At 38.7% G+C, this 15,508-nt stretch overlaps 1 protein-coding gene across 1 annotated transcript in view; it reads right to left on the reverse strand.

The window, feature by feature from the left end:
* Positions 1-837: 837 nt before the first annotated feature.
* The window catches only part of LRMDA (leucine rich melanocyte differentiation associated), a gene marked incomplete at both ends in the record, with an annotated part of 699,972 nt that continues 685,301 nt past the window's right edge, over positions 838-15,508 (reverse strand). Inside the window, one exon of the mRNA XM_080620269.1 lies at positions 838-917. Within this exon, the coding sequence (XP_080476395.1) occupies positions 838-917 (80 nt within the window). The remainder of the gene's footprint in view (positions 918-15,508) is intronic.

Raw genomic sequence — 15,508 nt, forward strand, 5'->3', positions numbered from 1 at the left:
GGTATCACAACTGAGGGCTTTTTCCAAGTATGTACAGTTAAGCTGTGCCACTAATTTGCAGCACTGAAAAAAATGATTGCTTTTCTAAGGTCAGACTTAGTAAATGTTGAGATGTAATTAAAGAATTAGCAAATTTTGTTTGTAAAATGGCTTAAATCTGTTTCCTTTGCATAAAGACAATTATACAAATGGACAGTACTTTGCATGGCCAAAATATTTTCAGGATTTTTTTTTTTTATGTTGGAAATAAAAAATAATCTATCTAGGCTCATCTAGGGGTGGAGGGGTGAAGGAACACCAAACGAAAAAAACACAGTGACAGGATTTGTCTAAGCATGTACGAGATGATAGAAACACAAGCACTTAATTCACAGGGAAAAAATTAAAGAACTGATAAGGGCTTTTTCATCTGAAATCATAGCCTCTCTTTTATAAACACTTTGATATCACCAGCCACTTTCACTCAACGGGCAAGCTGGAGATAAAATGTGCTGCTTTTGCTAAGGCACCAACCGATGGAGCATGCTCACTGAAGCACCAGGTGTGACCCCTGCTCTTCTGCAGGCAGCAATTGGACCAGGCAATCCATCACGGTACTCCTCCTGTCAGGCTGGGTGCTCCACTGCAGCTGTCTGTCACACTGTTGGATGAGACCTGCTTAAAGGCAATCAAGTCAATCTCTATGTGACTACTCAGACTAAGACAGAAGGATGATCTTGACAGGCTTGGCAAAGTCAGCAGAAGGCACTAGAGGACTTTAGTTACATGCTTCAAATTTAGATGCAATTTGTGTTTCTTATGTGGAGGGACTAGGGAGGCACAAAACAATGCTGTGTTTTATAGCTGGTCATCTCGGATGAATCTGTTGCCCTCAGAATGTTTTCCATAGTAAATGTAGCGGCATTTTCCCAAAATACCTACAATAAAAAGAAATAGATTACAATTACGACAGCAATGGCATAACACGCAAATAAAACACATAACTAGGGAAATTTGAAGGAGGGAAAGAAACAATTTTCTCTTGTCCTGCAAAAGAAAGTTTATGTATTTGTATTCAGTATTACTATTTCAGTCAGCAGTTTTGACTCCACTGGGAAAACGTGCTTAAATACATGCATGACCCATCCTGTTAAACATACATCCACAAGGGCCTTCAAAAATGGAATGACATAACACTGAAACATCATACACTGTATTTTAAATCAAAACACCTCTCTTTTGCTTTTGAAAACCAGAAAGTCTGGGTTGAAGTTGCATTTTGTACTCTTTGCAATCTCCCTGCTATAATGTTTACAGGGTTTTCCTGATAATTAAAACAAAACAAAAAAGTAGCAAATAGTTACAGTTTCATGTGGATCCAGGAAAAACCTTTCAAACTTTCACAAAGTCATCCTGCAAGCACCTAAAGCCATCCCTGCTTTACAGAAATGAAGTGACCAGCTGAAATTCTTGCAGGAAGTCATTGGCTTCTTAGAACATGGACTTCTTAGAACTTGAGACTTCCTAACAGTTAGCCCTCCAGACTCCAGTGTTTTTCCCAGACATGCAAATAAAAATTTCATAAAAAACATTTCCAAAATAGCTCTTCAAACAATATGAAATGATTTGGGTTTGAAATGGACCTTAAAGATCATCCAGTTCCAACTCCCCCAGGCACAGGCAGGGACACTTTTCACTGCTCAAGGTTGCTCAAAACCTCATGTGCCTTGCACAAGTTGCAATTATAAATTATGCTAAATATTAGTACATTGAAGATGCTTTCAAAAATTAATCAGAATACTGCTTTTGAGAGACTAGGCACATTATTCTTAGTGTGTACAGGTGGCAAGATGCCTGAGGAAGGCTTAACTGCTGTGAGTGAGACACATACCTGCAGATCTCACTACCTTATTCAAAAGCATCCCCTCTGGTGGTACTAAGTGGTATATAAAAGCGTCAATTCAGTCACATCCCACCTGTGAACATCTTCAAAGATGCTAAATCTTACTAGCTGAGCTGTTCTTTGTGCCCTTATGCACATATAGTCAAATTAAAGTCATCTCCCATGCATGGAAGGGACGTGAAAGGGTCTCCTCTACTTGAGAGTGTCTTAACACAGCAGACACTGAAGTACCTAGCTCATCCCCATAAGGGCAAACGCAACCTAGCCCAAAGGAGACAAACACTGTCTTACATAAAGGATAAAGATGGGGGAGGAGCAGATCCTCAATTCATTGCTGTTTTAGCTTTCCAGGACTCGCATACCAAACACTGTGCCATCTTGCACTACGAATTCAGTATAAAAGCTTTTATTTTCTGTGTCTATTTTTCCAGTATAACATGCATCAGATAAGCACCTACAGCCTTGGAAGGAATGGGCTGTGCAAGATTAATGTTAACCCATGCTCTTCTTTCCTTTTAAGACATCAGGATAGAAACATATTTGGGGGGGGGAGGGGGCTGGAAGTGGAGGAACTGATAGGCCTGTCATTTGTTGCGAATAATACATCCCTCTTAAGTATTACACAAATGGGGACCCTATGGTGCAGTGCCCAATCCCTTTTCCCTCTTCCACGGAACTTTCTTCAATAATTTCACTAGTGGAACAGTTTCCACATTCAAGGGATGATATTATCATTCCTAATCAAGCATCTAATGAAAAGCAAGGTTTTCCCTCCCCTCCATCCCCCAAACAGATGATATTCCAAGTCTAACTGCAGCAGGCATTAGATTGGTAAGAAGACCATTCAGAGCTCTAAATGTACAGGATACAAACAGTTTATTAATGGCATTCTTCACACTCCTTTTTCACTGGCATTGATAAAAGTCTCTTTTGAGGTCTGCCACAGTTCTTAAGGACTGGAAGCAAGACTGTTTATAGAGATGCTGGTGAGAGAGTGCTGTTTGATGAATGCTGGAGACTGTGGCTAGGTGTCAGTGCTTAGAAAATGAGGCAAGGACATGAGGTATTAATATTGTCAATGATCTCTTGACAGGAAAACAGATACTGCATTCATCGTCAGATTTAAATAGACATCAAGTGCATTAATGACAAAAGGGCAGACTTCAAACAAAGGGGGCTGTATGGTGCTGCACTGAGCCAGTCTCTGAGTTGGCAATAACCTGATCTGAAAAGACACTGTCAGGGATACAGACAGGCCTGGGATTGTGTGCAGTGACAGAAAACAGAGATGCTGACAGAGATACCAGTGCCATATTATGCCAAGTATATTCTAACACTGTCTCCAGCCCTAACTAAATCTGACATCATTTCCTATCGCTTACAGTATCCTTCACTGCTCCGGCAGAATATTTCTCCCCAGACATCATTACAAACTCCACTGTAGTTTTCAAGTTACTGGCAGGCCTGCGCTGTCGTGGAGGCTGGGTCTAGAGGCCTAAGGATAACCTCAGTCAATCTAAATTTGGAGTTTGCTGGAGAAGTGCTCTCATTTTCACTGATATCTCAGCTACTTGAGGTGATCTGAACGCTAAAGTGTGAGGAGCTGTCACCTTGAATAAAATCCTTAAAGTAAAGACGCTCAGTTCCTGGGATGTTCAGCAAAGATGTCGGACAGTCTGGCAGCAGGAAATGAAATCCAGCTGCTGCTGCTCGCCTGGGGATAAAGGTGCTTGGGCTAGTGACAGTTAAAGTCAGCTGAAATTTTTGAACTCCTGCAGCCTACAATTGTTTAAATTAAGTGTTGTCTCCGCAGAGATTCCCTACCCAGGCACACAGCTGTGATTCAATTGCCCGGCATATTATACACACTGCTCAGAGAGTCTTGATAAAAGCACGGTTGAAAATGTTGCCATGAGATATTACTTATCATGAAGGTTATTTGTAAAACAATAATCTTGTTCATAAATTACATGTGGTGACTGGTTGGTTTTTTTTGTTTTGTTTTTCCTCTCCATTTCCCACCTCCCTTTGGCAACCACAGAAATCTCAGAAAACTACAACAGGCTTGTGTGCTGTAATGGGAATTTTTTATGCTAAGATATGTCACATATGAATTTAAGGAACCTACTGCTTCTCTCCTGCCTATCCGCTATGGTATTAATTCCTTGCAGTGGAGGGGAAGGAGTATACTTGCATTTTTGCACACAGACAACAGGAGGAATAAGGGGGAAACAATACATCTGTGGCTGTTGTGGGTTTTTTTAATTAAAATATCCAGCATTTGCCATAATTAGCTAACTATACTCCCTATACATCAAAACAGCACACAGCATCCTGAATGAGGTTTCTGCTCATGGTTCTTTAGAAATGACAACACAAGGTCTCTTGAGGGACCACCTTTCCCGAATGAGGCTTCTAATTTTTCTTTAGGAGCTGCTTTTACCATAACCACAAGCTGTTAAAACTATAATTATGAAAAAAAAAAAAAAAACATTGGGAGGAATAATTTTTAAATTCACTCTTTATCTTTTAAATGTTTTCCCCCTATGTAATGGATGTTCTAATTATGCTGGGTAAGTAATGACCTTGCCGTTGCTTGCATGTGTTGTGGTATCAGTCTTTCTTCACAAACACATTGTAATGTCAGCAACACCAGCTTTTCCTTAGCTGAGGGAAAACCCAATTATCAAAATAAATAAATAAATACATGCATACTAAAGCTCATGAAAAATTATTCAAGTCATGTTTGCTCCTTTTAATTCTGGCGTGTGTTGCAGAGAGCTATGATGTAGTTGGACCTCCATATACTTTCCTAGAGCAAAAAAAGTTTACAGATCTTTATTTATTGTATGGAAAACGGTACAAAGAAGTTGGTCTAGATGTGCTAGACCTACAGATCATACAGCTTCAGTCACAAGTCAAAATTTAGCTCAGGCCAACAGGGACTTAAGGGAATGCTGTCTGGTAGCATCTTATTGCCTTTCTTTTCCCTATCAAATAAATGCTCTACATCTATAAAAAAACCCCAAACCAGCCACCTCTCAGCCCTCATACCTGGGGCAGCTCTTAGCAGCGCAGCCTTCTCCAGTAGCATGTAGTTTTTTAAAAAGTAATTACTAAAACTATGTAATTGAGCCAATACTTTTGCCTCCCCCATCAAAACCTATTGCCACGTCTGCCCAAATTCCCCTCAGGCACCCATTTTAACATCAAACGCTTTTAATAAACCCCTCTACAAGTGCAAACAGCAAAGTATTCACAATTAAATTTGTTTGTCAAACACACTGGTCTACAGTATACATCAAGGATTACATTTCAGCACACAGTCTTTTGCTTGTCTTTCACACGGGGAGCTGTGGTCTGACAAAGTGTAGCACTTAATAAACAGACTCAATATTCTAGCAGAATTCCACTTCACCTAAGTTTAATTTGAGTACAGTACCTAAATCCTCCACTGCCAATTTGTAGTTGATCCATATTCATCTCTTTTTTCACAACCTGCTGTTGTATAGTTTCGCTATGGGCTATTAAACAGCTGCCATGTTCCACCAAGAAGCTGGGTGCATTTCAGTGTGGTTATACTACCAATCTGGAAATTGTTTTGAGACCCTTCAGAATGAAATATCAATACCATTATCATTTTTTCATAGGCACTTGGGCATATTCTACAATAAATGAACAGAAGTTCAAAGATTCCCTTATATTAATATAATATTCCTTTAAAGGAAAATAATTCCCTGCCAACAACATTTAGAGGAGAATAAATACTATCAACAAACAGTTTCAAGTCTGCAATACTACTGGTTTAGGCAAAAGACCTCCTTCAGTCAAATTAATTTAGAACTCTTAACTTTTTCATCTAAGGGAAAATTAAAGCTGGTTTGAAGCAAAAATTCCTTTTGAATGAGAGCTTACTAATTTTACATTTTATATTTATCTTCATGGAAATTCTAACAACTTTATCTAGTTGTCTAGGTGACAACTTACTTTCAATTCTACCTTGATTTTCTATGAGAACTGAAGTAGTAGAGATTTGCAAGAAATTAAAAGCCTAATCCTCTCACCTTGAGTAGAATCACAGAATAGTTACCAGAACTGCACATAGGTTATTCTTTTCTACTGAATCAGAACTAAATCATACATACTATCACAGTCATTTTAGTTTAAAAAGAAAATCACTCCATCTAATTGTACCTGAGGTATGTATTTTAATATTCAGCATTAAGAATACTGAATGTTGTAAAAAATACATATTTCCAAGCGTGCTCCTTCTAAATATTTGCTTTGTAATCCCCAATTAATCATTAAAAACAAACAACAAAAAAAACCAAACGAAAGCCAAACCAAAAAAACCAAACCAAAACAACAACCCACAACAAAAAAACCTCACCAAAACAAACCCCACCACCACCACCCCAAAAAAAGGGGGGGGGGGAGTGGAGGAACCAAGCAAAACAAACAACAACAAAAAGCCCCCCAGAAAAACAAACCCATAAAAACATTAGTCTGACATTCAGCCAAATCAGCTGGAAATTCAGATCCACGCAAAGTTTCAAAGCAGGCAAGGGTGGGAACCTGGAACAGGGTGGCAGGAGACGAGAGAGTCTAAATACTGAACAGTGATAAGAAAAAAAAAAACCAGGAAGTTTACTTGGATGCAAGTAGTGCAGTTTTAGTTTTACTGAGTCTCGCAGCTCTAATATCAGGTAAATACTTCACAAATGCAGAAGAAAAAAGGATTTTTTTTTCTTCTCTTCTTCTGCTCCCCGGCCCCCCCCCAAATACTGAATGTTGTCCAAGTCAGCTTTCTAAGGTTCATTCATCTCCTTTGAGTTGCAGACATTTATTTATTTATAAGTGGGCCTTCATAGTTTATGTAGAAATAAATTTTTATAAACAAGAACTATGTTTTGAGCAATCAAGAAATCCTTTAGTGTTGGAGATCTGTTAGAGCCAAAAACAGATGAGAATGCTTGTTATGTTGTTGGTCCATGTTCTGTAAAGTAGATCAAATTTAATAAAATATTTAAAACTATAAATTTGTAGGACAATAACGGAGGGAATTACAGACAGACTTTTTGTACTTCATGTTGACTTTTGGTGGAACAGAATCATTGTTTATATTGAATACGATACAGTTTATGAACTCTCTGACACAGGAATCTGAGAAGATCACCTGGAAGATAAGAAAAGGTGTAAAGGATTACTTGGGTCATTAAATCCTCCCAAAAGCAGCCAGGTATGTAACTTATAGGGGTCCACTCCTCTGCTGCAGCAAACAGACTATTGTCAGTTTAGCTCAAAAACTGCAATGTGATGCAGGAAAAGAGCAGAACCCGTTTGTTGCAAACACATTTTCCAGAATGCTCCAGGTTGGAGTCAAGACACAGGATCCAGATTCCTTAAATCAGAACAGAGGGACCAACAGAAAGAGAAGCATACAACAGTTAAGGGAGTAAATGCCTTTGGCTGGGATGCCGTTGAATGCTGTAGAAAGGTTATCTTATAAAGACCTGAACTAACATAGCAATAAACCAAAACCAAACAACCCCCCCCCTAAAATAGTACCATAAAATGCTCACAAAAGCTAAATAACAAAAAGTACAAATATTAACTTTCTTTATGCAATAAATGAATTATTTTTAAGAGGATAGAAACATTAAACATAAGCAAAAATAATGCATAATTCCTATGAAACTATCTGTGCATAAAGGGATCAGGTTGTGCTTGAGAAGGCTGAGGACAGAGCTCACTGTAGTGAAAACAGAATTCCTACACCATGACCACAATACTCACAGAGTGGCCCCCATATACTCCCAAAGGGGTCTCCATGGATTAGGGACTGTGCTCTGTTGCAGGTTTCCTAGAGGAAGAGGACATTCCTTAAGTAGCAAACTGCTGGTCCTGATTCTCCCCTCCCTCTGTGGGTAACAACAATAAAAGAAGATAACCTTCACATCCAGGGGAGATGAATTACCTCTTTGCTCTGTTCCCTGCACAGGGATGCCAAAAAGTGATAACACTTTCCTCTAGACACCCTACAGCATGGGGTACAAAGTGGTCTTTCACACTGAAAGGAAATTCTGAAAGGCACAAAATCAAATCTGTATCTGTCTACAGCAACACTGTTGGAATTATATAACTAAGCTAGAGCTGAGTGGAATCAGAGCAGGCAAACTAAGATACTGAATTATTGCAAGTATCCTGCACAGACAAGTACTGTGACATGTCAATTCTCACCGGCATGTTTGTTGGAATGGGGGGGGGAGGGAGGGAAGAGGGAGTATGTGGGGAAGTGAGAGTAGGGGAGAGAAAGGAAAGCAGTCAACAGGGAGAGGATGTTGGAAAAATTTGCAGTGAAGGTGATAGGAATACAAAGATGTGAAGTTTGTATCCCGGGCCAAGGGAGCTGCATAAATGTCCAGTGTAAACTAGCAGTCAAGCTGATGTGTGATAAAGTGCAGCCTGCTGTAAATACACTTCAGGGCTCCCAATGCAGCTGGGGATGAAACTTGTAATTTGGAAGAGGGGAAAAAAAAAAATAAAAAAAGGTACAAGAAAAAGAAAAGTCGGGGTGAGGGGAGAGAAAAAAAATGCACTGCAAGCTTTTTCTCACATAATCTGTTACTGGAAAATTGAGAAGCTTGTCCAAGATCGTGGGAATAAGCTGATGAGCTGATACTTAATAATAAACCATATTGTGTCATGGTGCAGAGTCATAGAGATCCATTCAGGCCACAAACTATATTACTTTATACAGCCCTGGCTGACATACATTTAAAGCCCTCTACACATTAAGGAGCCATTAGGCTGACAGATTAAAAGTTATCTTGGAGCTAATGTTTCCATTATGCGTATCTTGGCAGTGGAACAATCAACACACTGTTCCTCAGATGTCATACTTTGTTTAAAAAAAAAAGGGTAGGGGGGAGAGAAGGGGGAAACGAGGGTATCTCTCCCTCCTTGAATGACAATGACATGATCAGCTTTGATCTGGGCATGTGCTGTCTACAGATTCCCTACTGTTGGCTAAAATAGGAGCATTTAGGGCATAATACTTTAAATCATTAACCAGTTCCGTACTCCTCCGGGTATAATTGTTACAATTTAAGGTCCTACACTTGGGATTGCTTTGGAATCTTTCCATGCTTATTGTAACCATCATCAGAGAAATATGTTATGGGAGGGAGAGGGACGATGTCTCTCTCTAGTGAAAATGAAGCAAAAAGCACCAAACAAAAAAACCAAATGCTTTTGTCTCTTCACTGCTTCTTTACCATTTTTGCACTCTCAAATAATGTTATGGAAGGAATTAATGCTGACTTTATAACAGAATATTTCTTGTTGAATAAGGTAAAAAATTAAAACAGTTTTTTTTTTAATTACTCAGACACATAAATTGGATAGTCAGCTACATATTGCAGTCAAAGAAATCCAAGTGCACAGAAAACATCAGCATGCCAATTATTATGGGTGAACTGATGCTTACATTTGAATACATAGAATACCCTTGAAAAAGATGGAGAGAAGGAAGTATGGGTTCTTTTAATCTATTAAAATACTTCTTCATATATGTTATTCTCTCACATATAATCTAAATATAAGTAGTAAAGGCAGAACAAATTTCTATAAGTATCAGTGCAAGTCAGGTTATACCTGTTAGATACCCTTCATCTCTAAACCAATGTCATGAGGGCTTAATTACTTTCTATTACTGACCAAATACCCCAAACTGGCCTAGTAATTTTGTAACCAGGCAAAAGGCCACTCCCCACCAAAACAGACCCTCTCGCCAGTCAGCTTCAAGCAGAGAGCATCAGCACTAGAGGGCAGCATGCATTTGTCTAAAAATCGGACCACACCAGCAAACTAAATATTCCAAAATGACAATTAAAAGCAACACTGTTTGTTAGTTTTGCAGCCAATTTCTTGTTCTGTCATGATCAAAGCCTATATTTATACAACCCCTTCTTTCAGCTTTTGCCCAGCAGCCTGACTTCTGGTGAACTAATCTCAGTGAGCATCAGTTTGTGTATACAGATGGCTACAAAAGGATGTCACTGGGTAGTGGTCTGAACAAAAGGCTCAAAATGTTGTGCGGGGTGAGGTGACCATCCGTCTACACCACTGGCTTCCACTGCAGCTGGGGTGGAACTTGCTATTCTCTCCCATTGACAACATAAATTCTAATATTGTTTTGAACCATCTTTCTATTACATTTGATAATGCACCAGTATTGCAGTGGTAAGAGACACTTTGAATATATTTAGAATGATGCAGGAAAAGGAGGTTATAAAATCCCATTCCTACCATATATTAAAGTTCACCTCTTCAGTGTACACTCACCATATTAATTTACAAGATTTTCAGTTAATTTGGCTAGCATATGCAAAAATGACATTTCTTTAGGCTGCTCTCTACTTTGGGCTACATTCTACTAATAATACATTAATCAGCAATGGAGTTAAATCATAAAGAATGACAGGGTCATTAAGAAAACAGAAAGTGAGTATAATTATATTGTACTTCACAAACTTTAGCAAAATGTAAGGGGGGAGGGGGGAAGAAGGAAGTTTGCTCTTTAAGTAACTGTGATAAAATTAAACAAATGTACCATGATTTATGGGGCAGAAAGCAAACTTTTGGAATAATTGTTTGGAAAGCCTGCAAGCATTCCAATAAAATTACAAATTCTTATGTGAAAAAAATCTGAGCAGCAGGGCCCTTCTGGAGAGTTTAGACATAAGTTTGGCTCATCTCATGAGTAAAACTTGCTTTTGGATCTCAAATGTGTTCCTGCTGGAGGAGTTCACATTAGGAAAAAAAAAAAAAAAAAAAAAAAGAAAAAAAAAAAAAAAAACCAACAAAAAACAAAACAAAACCATGCAAAATTCAGTCTGGCTCAACTGGTTTGAAATTTCTCAAGAGAGTCATCTGAAATAAAGACAAGTTGCTTTTTATTTTTAAAGCTGGGAAAGAAAGTCTCTCAAATAAAATTAAACAGCATAATGAAATAGTGTTGCTGTCACATTACAATACAGTTAAGGGAACCTTCTTTGCATTCCATTACTTGCTCCTTTCCACAAGCTTTTCCTCAGAAACAAAGGAAACGTTTAACTAATTGCTAATGATAGGATTGCTAAGATTCTTCCTAATATAAAACCAAACCTTTTTATGAAGGTGATACTATAAGGCCCTGGATTCCCTTGATTTCCACTGGAAGCTGAAGGCATTTAGCACTTTGTAAGACATATCCAGACCCCACACAGCTCATGAGCTCCTTTCTCTCTTCTATAGTTATTGCTATATAGCACCAAATGAAATCAGAAATGCACCTGGATCCAAACACCCCAAGTGTTCTGCAAATATCTAGTTATGTGGACTAAGTCTGGGGCTTGCCTCCTGGCAGAATTTTGTTCTATCGTATAGCATATAACACCAGCTGCTATTGCTAAATACTTACTGGCCATAGTCTAGCTCCCAAACACTGACTGCCTCCAGTGCTGAATGCCAAAACATTGTCGTCGTTTCCTAGCCTCAAATCTTTTCCCACTTCCTCAGCCTCCTTTTAAAAACATGCTAATGAGAGTGAGGCTGAAGGTTAAATCACAGTGGACAGCAGAACATAGTTTACAAGTGCACTTTTAGCCTCTATGGAAGCTTTTGCTAAAGATAAAAGATAGGAGGCTAAGAAATAGAGAGAGTGTGGCACATTAAAACCCCTCCATTAGAGTCAGTCATCAAAGCTTAGTCAAAGCACCAAAGACTTTCTAACAAGTATTATGCTTAGTAAACATTTTCCACTGGAGCATGGATATTGGTGAGAGCTTTTGGAGTGTGTCAGTTAATCAGTATTCACCCGCTTTGACAGCCTGAAATATTACTCACTTATTTGTCTGGTTCAAATTTGTCAAACTTGACTATGTTGTAAGTTAAGATGTCCTCATATTAAAAAGGAGCCAACTGGCAAACGTGCACATTGGACCTAATAAACCACATCTGGCCAAACAATCAAGCAACACTGATCACTGTATCACTCACAAGCACAAATTAACAGTGACTGTCTTTGAGACTATCAAGCTATACAGGAAGCAATAACCTGCTATCTACTACTTTGCCAAATATCCTTTAAAGGGTTAACTGAAGGATAAAACCTTCACCGCATTCTGTTTCCGAGATATTTAATGCAGCTTGGTTAAAGCTGAATAAATATTTTGGATGTCTTGGGCCATTTGCAGATACAAATACAAGAAATGCTTAAGACAGAAGCTGTCCCTCAATCCAGAGAATGTTTTTCTGTCAAGGAAGCTACCTCTGCCACCAGAAGGTCATTTAGGTCACAACTCTTACAGGTACTACTCTTCACCTTCGCTCTCAAAGTGGGTGGTATTAAAATAGAAAGTGCTCTGAAGGTAGCAGGTAGTTCAGAATTAGACCACTGCATGAATTCACAGTGGGAAAGCTACTTACATACAGTCACTGTTTGGTTAAACATAGTCAACAGCAGGACATGATTGCTGCTGTTAAACCTGGGGCAGCACTGAACAGCCTCTGTCCTGAAAGAGCAAGTAGCAGGCACACTGACTTCCACAGCATCCTTTGTGCTCTCCAAAAGAAGTAATGCACAGCACAACTGCCCTGCTGAAGACCTCAAAGACCTCAAAAGCAGTAAGTAAAAGATATATAAGAAAGACCTTTTCAGGGATGAGGAAAGCTTAACCACTTACGTGTGTGCAGTGAACTCTCTGGTTCTTTCAGAGAGGCTCCCAGGAAGCAGCTATAGGCTACTTAAGTATTTCAGTCTTTGGCCAAAACAAGCTTGACATCCCTGTTGGCATCTCTGCTGAGAACAGACACTGGCTTTAGTCAAAAAACATCAAATGTGACTTTCTGCTATCTGTGGCTGTGGCAAAGCGGAATACTGAAGGCAGGAGGAAGACAGGTCATGAAGGAAGCGGTAGTTAATGGGTAAAGTGAGTGTTATAATCCCCAAATAGCAGCTGGACTGACTGTTTTCAGACAATTTGCCTGTCTAAACCAAGACAGTATAATTTTTCTTTCTTCTAGGAGAGGGTTAAGAATAATCTGAAGCTTGGAAAATGGCTGCTGTTGATATTAGTGAGGCCTTCTCTTTAACTAGATCCTTCAGGAAAAAACAAATTAATCAACAGCCAGCTGAAGTGGGTTTAATGATTACATTCTGCATACAATCAGCTTTTCCCTTTTCAAGGGCCATCAATATGTCAAGGGAAGACATATCTGAAGGATATAGCTCTTAACATCAAGGTTATCTATTCTCCACAAGGCTCCCACTCCTTACTGGGCTGATACTTTACGCTGCCTGTGTCTAACATTTTCATCAACTCTGCAATCAATCAAGGTAATAATGTTGTGCAAAAAATCAATTAACAACGCAATTAAACTTTCCTTATTATCTCAAAGGGCTGAAATAATACCTAAAGGGAAGATAGACTCACTGAATGCAGACATCCATAACCCAATGTGAAAGTGAATTATGAGGTTAGACAGATGCAGGCATGTACTGGCGCTGTTATTTTCAAAGGGATATATCTCATCCAGGCAGTGTATCAGTCACCACCAATCCCATACCCTAAAATTCCAAATTACTTTTAAGAAATATACGATGTGCAATATCCATTTCATATTCTCTTTTAGAGATAAACACCCCAAAATCTGAACAGGAGTATTATTCAAAGACAAAATGATCTTTCAGAAAGAACATAAAATATAAAAGCTATAATAACATTTACATCTGTATACCACCCATGTCTGTAAATGCAGGTCATCAATTATACATAATCTGTAGTGAATAAGGAACAGAAGAAACAGCACAACATTTAAAGCCCAGAGGCTAAAATTTGCAAATACCTTGCATCGTGTACACTGAAGGAAGAGCCCCAATATGAACACATGCAAAAACCAGCAAGTATTACTCACTGAAAATAAGACAAAGTACCCATATTATTTTGTAATTACATTCAACCCTCATGGAAGCATCATTCCCGAGAGCTTAGAGTTTTAAACCACATTGAAAGCAGATGATTAACCCCTTGCTGTTGGGAAGATCTGGGTTTTAGCATAAAAACATAAAGGATCAGGGGCACCCAGCACACCACTACAATGGAGTCCATACAGTTAGTTAGGTGCCCAGGTGCTACAGTTTTGTGTCAGAGATGCGTGGATGAAGATTTGGGGGGAGGGAGAAGAGAAGAGAAGACTAGGAAAGAATACATCTAAAATTAGCTGTCATATGAGTGATCATAATAGTCCTCAGGGATAAACGAAAAAAAAGTGTTGTTATACAAAGAAAATGACCATGACCAAGCTAGGTCTTTGGTGTTTTGGTTTCTTTTTTTTGACACCTATCATTTTCTATCACACAACTTGAGCATTTTCCCTCAGCCCCCCCTTATTCATTTCCCAACACAGAGAGCCTTCAGCCTCCATTGTTTTCATTTAACACAGACAAAAAGATAATGAAAATACAAAACATTTAAGGGAAACCTATGTCAAAGTGACAAGCTAGGATCACATCCTGTAATAGGCACAGGAAAATTTGGAAGTGGAAAAGGTTTCCTTAAACACTGCACTTTGAATTCCTCTATTAAAGGGCACTCTGTGTGTCTGTGTTAGCAGAGGTGTTCCACAAAGCAGTTCTCCCAGCAGGGTTTGCTTAAGCACATAACAGCTGCAGTTTAGAAACAGTCTATTCTTATACTTAGCTCATGTAGTGCAAGTAGCTTGTTTGGACCAAGAACATCTTTTTTTTGTTGATAATTCTCCCAGGTTTTATCTTTGTCTTGCACTTCATGCTCTTCCCCCTGCCACTCCCCATGGTGTGGAGTCAGTCATGGATGAGATACAAATACGTGTGATTAAAATTTTCCACAATTTCTGAAATGTTACACACTTTTCCTGCACAGATTTGAGGCATTAATATTATTCCAGGATTACAGAATTCAGCCATTTCTATCTTAACCTTTAGGAACGCAATTAATATGTTTTCATTTTCAATGACTTCATTGTGTGTCTATCAACTGGAACCATTCCTGCTGTGTATTTGATTCCACTGACGATGGGGTGTGTTGGATTTTAAATGATGTGCTAGCACTTCTGTTCCCTATATACGCTAGTTTATGTGTTATTCATGACTTGCATTTGGAGACATGGATACACAGATGTAAATGTTATTAAAGCTTTTGTGTTTTAGACTCATTGTGAAAGACTTCTTTGTTTTCAGATAATTCTTTTAACCATCACAAATAACCAGCAATACATGACATTGTCTTGAGACTTTTTTCTTTCCTGTTAAGGTTTTTTATTAAGAGATTTATTTTATTTTTTTTTCTCCCTAATGTTCTCTCTTCGTCAAAATAAAATACAGGATAAACTGACAGACAGCAGAGTTACACCTGCAGGATAACGTAGAAATAACCCCCTTTTTATCATGCACTCATTATACAAAATCAGAACAAAAAGTTACCTCATTTTTTAATAGCTGTCAGGGCTGTGGGTCCCAGTTCAAGAAGGCTGCAACTGGCATAATTCTCAAACTGCTTTCACCTTTTAACATCACATTTGTATTCCTGAGGAGTTCAAAATGAA

This window comes from Psittacula echo (assembly GCF_963264785.1).
Source record: "Psittacula echo genome assembly, chromosome: 6".
Lineage (NCBI taxonomy): Eukaryota > Metazoa > Chordata > Aves > Psittaciformes > Psittacidae > Psittacula > Psittacula echo.